The 6,283-nt window shown below is 40.3% G+C and overlaps 1 protein-coding gene across 4 annotated transcripts; it reads left to right on the top strand.

Moving 5' to 3' along the window:
- Positions 1-859: 859 nt before the first annotated feature.
- LOC147456272 (uncharacterized) lies at positions 860-5,283 on the top strand. 4 transcript variants are annotated; one of them, XM_086514791.1, is made up of 3 exons: positions 860-956; positions 1,099-1,611; positions 5,021-5,283. In XM_086514791.1, exon 2 carries the CDS (start codon positions 1,145-1,147, stop codon positions 1,601-1,603), a length of 459 nt encoding a protein of 152 aa, XP_086370917.1. In that variant the 5' UTR covers positions 860-956; positions 1,099-1,144; the 3' UTR covers positions 1,604-1,611; positions 5,021-5,283. The 4 variants fall into 4 exon arrangements, 2 of the variants coding, with proteins under 2 accessions (XP_086370917.1, XP_086370916.1); XR_015188446.1 differs by lacking the exon at positions 860-956 and adding an exon at positions 3,692-4,197 and having other exon boundaries at positions 978-1,611; XR_015188445.1 differs by lacking the exon at positions 860-956 and adding an exon at positions 3,607-4,197 and having other exon boundaries at positions 978-1,611.
- The last annotated feature ends 1,000 nt before the right edge of the window (positions 5,284-6,283 follow it).

Here is a 6,283-nt window from a genome sequence, read left to right as displayed (position 1 = left end):
GACAAGTCTACAAAGTCTGATAGCATTCTGACAAGGTACATGGATCACGATCCATCATGACCCAAGTCATAGAAATTGAAATAGAACAACCCAAAGAGGTCACCGTAACGTCTAATAACACTCTCCTACGGTCAAAATGTCAAAAAATAGTGATTTAAGCACTCAAATATGAAGATTAAGCTCGCAGATGTGTAATCGCAAGACACAACGGAATTTGCAATACTTACACTTTAATGAAAGAGCATGGAACAAGAAACACAATGCAAGTTTTGGAATTGAAAAAGGATTACCCAATCACTAGTTATGTTGATTATAATTTGAGCTGAGACGTTGCTTGAACGTACGTACACAGAGTTCTTCATTCCAAAAGATAAGCCTCCTTTTCACATTAAGGTTATTGGTTGTTACTCCAGTGAACCATACACCCTCGAAAAGTTTAATCGTGATAAGTATATGCTGAAGAATCTAAACATGTAATTCAATTTCTTAAAATTTAGCCGAAAAAGCTTCCCTATAAAATGTTTTCCCATGTTTTCTTTAAACAACCAAAAGCACGAGTTTTGAATAGGAGAAGCACCGCTTGCACAAGAAGTTTTTGGACAAATTCTTACAATATTTCCCACATTGTGACTTACCTCAACATCATGAGCTTCTGCTCGAGAGGCGCCGCATACCTAGCTAGGTACGGCGGTCCCCTGCCCCCAATCGTACCTAGCTAGGTATGCGGCGCCTCTCGAGCAGAAGCTCATGATGTTATGCATTGTATGAAAAACACGGAGAAAGACTCCGTTTTCCTACATGAGAAAATTTCTAAATCTTCTTGTGATGGGCCTAGGTAGTGTAAATTCTAGAAAAGCATTTGGGAACGACCTGGAAGCTTCTCCACTATCCACACCTCATAAGGACCCCCCGTTTTCTTACCCCTCTTTCCCGGGAAACGTTCGAGCTTGTTTCTGGTAAGAGCTCTTCCTTTATTTTTTCGGTTAGACTGATGAAGCGCGAGGGCGCGCGCGCGCGCACACACACACACACACACACACACACACACACACACACACACACACAGAGAGAGAGAGAGAGCTCTTCATTTGCATCCAGGACGGAGTTTATGTGACAGCTTCAAGACCATCATTCCTGCGACATAATGGATTTGCACCCAGCTGGCCTGCCGCACCTAGTTGGTCCTGAGGGCTTCCAATTTCCACAGGCAGATTACTCCCATTCCTTCCGTTACCTGCCCAACAATGTTGTCAGTGAGCTACCCCCTCCCAATGTTGAGCAGCTCAGCATGATGCGCTCGCACCCTAATCCATTAAAGGTGCGTGCAGCTCCCTCAAGTCCGCGTGGGGCCGTTGCACTTCACCCACTACGCCTCAGCATGGATACTTCCAGACCTGGAACCCTTCGGGAGCAATTGCCCTCGTCACCCTCACGCCATCTACTTACCTCCGGTACTACTCCTGTAGCTGCTTTATCCAATCCTAACCCTCCACCCTCAGCAATCACTCCTGCAGCAATCCCTCCTGCAGAGGTGACCATTGCAGCTGCAGAGACTGTGGTCGTCCATCAAGGCACTGGTTCCTTAGCATCAAAGGAATCATAGCTCTTGAGGTTTGCACCCCCTGCCTTCTTCCGATGATATTACTGTTTTTGTTGGGAGGTTTAACTCATTCGAAAGTTAAAAGGTCTGCTCTATTGATAGTGTATAGTAGAAGTCTTTAGCGATGAAAAACTTATCTTTTTGCAGGTTGCAGACTTTAATCTCTAGAAGGCTTGAGTGTTTGTGGACAAGGTTGATTTTCTCATATGTACATGCATGGATTCTGCCTTGGCTGTTTTACAATTGTCATTGTTAAAAAAAATTTCATGCACCTGGTTATAAACTCTCAATAGCAGGAATTTTTGATCCGAAGTTGTCAGCCTTACCATCTACTAGGAAGGGCTGCTTAGCAACAGTGCTTTACATTATAATTTATAGGTATTTGTTCATGTTGTACTAGTGAACGAGATCACTTAGGCATATGTTCGACTCATACTAGCGGACAGAAAATTACAAATTGTGAAGTTTTCTTTGGAGTTGAAACTGTTTGGTAGTTCATTTTCTTTTTCATCAACCCTTCTATGTTTGTTTCCATTTTTTTTTTTTTTAAAACGTTAGTGCTAGGGCTGGCCATACTGAATCAGTTGTGCATCTTTTGAAGTTATGATATTACTCATGTGTCTTGGGTGAGTCCGCTCATGGATATCTGCTTCTTACCTCCACTATTGGGCATTGATGACGTTGGCGGGGATGTCGTAGTAACTATTTGATGTCTGCTGGATTTTATGGTTATATTCCCTTGTTAATGATTGCCTTCATTATCAAGAAGAGCATTAGGTGTAATTGTATACTGAGGTAAATGGAGACACACTTAAGAGCAATGAGTAATTCGTGACGGAGAAGTTTTTGGTAAGACATGCTTGGATTTAAGATAACCACTGGTGGAGCTAGAAAACCAGTCGAGCGCATTATTAGAGGTTGTTCATGTTTAACGTACGGGACTACTTATACGTTCTGTTCTGTACTATGAACGGGTAGGCTTTGATCAGGACTCGTTGGACAGTCTTTAGTCAAGGTTAGGGCCTCTGTTGACCTGTCGAAATGACTAATTTTGAACATTGTAGGCCACATTTTTTGCCTTTTTCCATGTGCAAGGGCTCTAGCCTTTTAGCAATCTACCTCAGTAAGCTTATCCCTCATGTTTATACTAAAAAAGACTAGACTCTAGGCTAAAATAGCAAGTCTTTTTTTTCTTTTTGGTTGTACGATACGACCACAGTACATTCAAATTTTTGTAATCTAAGTTGTACCCCGTGTCTGTAGGCATACTGATGGTACGCAGACTCTCACTAATATTCCTGATTGAATTGCCCCCCTCTTCAGTATTACAAGAAGCCTATCATTCGTCCTATCAAGATAAGATTTGTAATTACCTATCAAGGTAAGATTTGTAATTACCTATTAAGGTAAGATTTGTAATTAAGCGCGCATTGATATTTTACTCGTCCTGAATACCACAAATCCATTTATAAGCAACTATCCTCCTAAGATCAGCTTACTTGTGACTACCTTTCCCAAAGTAATAATCAAATCCTCATTTGTACCTTATGTTACTACCCTTCTAGCACACCTTTCATCGTCCTCTCTTAGATGATATGATGTGCAACAGCTTCCGTCTCCAAAACAAATGGATGAGCAAACAATTAAAACTACACTCAAATAGGTGCTCGACAAGATGGAAAAAATCTACAATGTGTCTCTCATAAAACCCATAGACTCTAGACATCCTAAAACTCCAGTTGAAATTTGCTTTTTAATTTCTCATTAAAACCAGATTTTACCTATAGACTCTAAACACATCCTAAACACGACTTGAAACACTTACTCCATGAAACAAAAGAAAATGCATATGGACACTTACTCCATGAAGAAACAAAAGAAATTGCGTATGGCATTACATGGTCAGATTGAATGAATGCTCTTTCAAATGTAAATGTCAGGTAGGCAATTTTATGACTGAAAGTGCAAAAGCAATTGTTCAGAAGAATGTCTTTTATTTGTGGCAGACTAGCATGTACTATGCAAATTGGTAAGTCGGAAAGGAAAGCACAAGGCTGACGGCGTGAAACTTGTGATCTTCTCTCTTTTCAGGAGGAAAGATGAATCTCAATCCTACTCTAAGGCCTCACTTGTAGAAGATAACCTGTGTATCCTTTTCTATATGATGGGCCAGATGTCCCGCATATAGACATATTTAATGTAATTTATGTTGTATGATGTGCAAGGTTTGCAACTAACATACACAAGAATGCATACTATACCCTTCTAATGATATTCTTACGATGATATCATTAAATGCTTCAGTAAGGGTGATACCATTGTTACACTTCTGTAAGAGGTTGTAATAGGAATCATGTTTGGTGTGCCACATGTGAATTTTTGATACATGGTTTTATGAGTAATAAACTGTGTTAAATTGAGTCCTATGCTGCTTGCATATGTTGATTTCTGTGAAATTACAAGCAACAAAATTTTGACTGGCAGTTTGGACACTGCAATGGGCGGAGAAGTTTAAATTATGCAAAGACCGTTGCTAACGCTGTTAAGCTCTACTCCGTTTAAATGGTCAGCCATGATATGGCATCAAAACCAAGCTGGTACAATTTTGCTACATGAGCAGGGGATTTAACATGCTGCCTGCAAAGATTATTAAAAGTTTCGAAGGGACTCATGTTATGTTCTATAAATAATTGTGAGCTTTTGAGAGAAAAGACAATATTGGTTTTTAAGGTTGATTGAATTCGGAAGTTTACAACAAATTTGTTTGTATAGCTAGCTGATGGCACATTATTCTCCTAATAGTAGGGCTTTGTGTTGATGTGGTCGACGAGCAGTTATTATCACTTGATGTGCACAGTCGTGATTTACGTATAAATATTAGACTGTGCCACCTTTGCTGTGGTTGTTATGCCTTCAAGGTGGTCTTTTCTCATATTTTTTTCTTGAGCACTTGTATTAAGTATCTGGTTTCAGGTTCTCCGCTATGTCTCGAGTCGGAATTTGCAACGCTTTTTGTGTTGTCTTGCTCTTCTTGGTTGCTGCCCCTCCATGAATTCTTGTTCCTTCAGTGTTTCAGCTGGATATCAAAGTAATGGTGATAATAGAAGTGACCTTGGCAATGTGTTGGATGATGTGTGCATGTAGTCTGTGAAAATGAAAGGTTTCTATCACACTGACGTTGATTATAGAAGTGATCTTGGCAATGTTGGAAGATTTGTGCATGTTGTCTGTGAAAATGAAAGGTTTTCTGATGTTTCTCATTGGGAATGCAGTCTACATTGGGTGGAGTATGCATGTAGTCTGTTCTAAGGCAGTCGGTCCTGCAAAACCTATTAGTATTGACGAGCTTTGTTTTCTGTGTGTTAGTGATGAGTGCTTCATATCCTTTCAGTTGCTCATTGCTCTTTGTCTGCACTGCAGATAGTGCAAGGAACTTCTTGGACTTCAAATGCAGAGCAGCCCATCCAAGCATGTTGAGGAGTCTGCTCATTTGGCATTCTTCAAGTTATATATATATATATATATATTGTCCATAATACATCAGATCTTGTAACTTTTCTCAGCAATGAAACTCTTGTATATTGTCTGTAAGACATGGGTTTAATATTGGAAAATGTATAAATAGTTGTATGAAGACCTGGCATTTATACTTATATGCAATTTTTGATCGTTTTAGTTTGCAAGTTATGGTTAATTCTGTGTAAATGCTCCCAAGTTCTCTTTCTAGTGTTATATTTCTTTTTCTGTGGATTTCCCGTCAGTGTTGTGCCAATGAAAGGTGGTTTAGCGGCTCATGGAACTTGTCTGCAGAAAAGTTTTGAAGGCTAAGCTCTGAGAAAATTCTGCTTGCGATGGCAAAGATAGCGAAGAACTCGGAAAGAAGTTGGTTTTGAAAAGTTGAGGTCTGGTAGGCATTTTACCGAGTTTTAGATCTTTTTTTTAAAAGTACGGTCCTTGTGAGAGAGGACCTCTTCACCGATCAGTTTTCATGATCGATAAAGATCTTCTTGATCAATCGGTATTCATGATTGATTGATGATCTGTATGTGTGGGACGAACGAACTTGCATTTGAGTTTGTCGTTTCCACCTCGCTTTTGACAGTTGAATGGTGATGAAGATACATCCCTTTGGTTTTCATCTCTGAGTATGTTAGACATTCAAGATTGGGAGTGTTCTGTGCTCATGCTTGCGAACTTGAAACCAATGTTTATGATAGGTGAACAGAAGGACTTAGCAAAGGGATTTTGCACCATGATAACAAAGAAAAATGTCTCCTACGTTGGGAAGAATAGTTACCTTTATTGTAGACGGTAGCAGTGAGGCTAGTTATGAAAAGTAAACACTGCAAACTGTCTAGATAGCCTTTCAAAGGTTGATCTATGTTGTTTGTGAATAGGTTGAAGCATTGTCCCATGTCCGATCATAGCTTGTGGGGCATGAACCATATGTATGTAGGGGCAATTTTGGAAGTGTTTTTTATGTCGGTGAACTGACCTGGCAGAGCAAGCGAAGGAGGCGGCGAAGCATGGCATGGAGTGCATGTTCAGCTCTGAGGGAGCTGAAAGGGCAGGGCCACATACGTCAATCAGTTGGCGTGGGAGGTCGCAATTGTTGACCATGTAGGTGGCAGTAGTGGTGGCAGGGGATGTCTTCCCTTTTCTAAAGCCAAAAAAGGGCAAGGC

The sequence above is a fragment of the Adiantum capillus-veneris genome, chromosome 6 (assembly GCF_014529385.1).
Source record: "Adiantum capillus-veneris isolate H3 chromosome 6, ASM1452938v2, whole genome shotgun sequence".
NCBI lineage: Eukaryota > Viridiplantae > Streptophyta > Polypodiopsida > Polypodiales > Pteridaceae > Adiantum > Adiantum capillus-veneris.
Note: the sequence above shows the minus strand (reverse complement) of the source record. Positions and strands in the feature narration are given on the sequence as shown.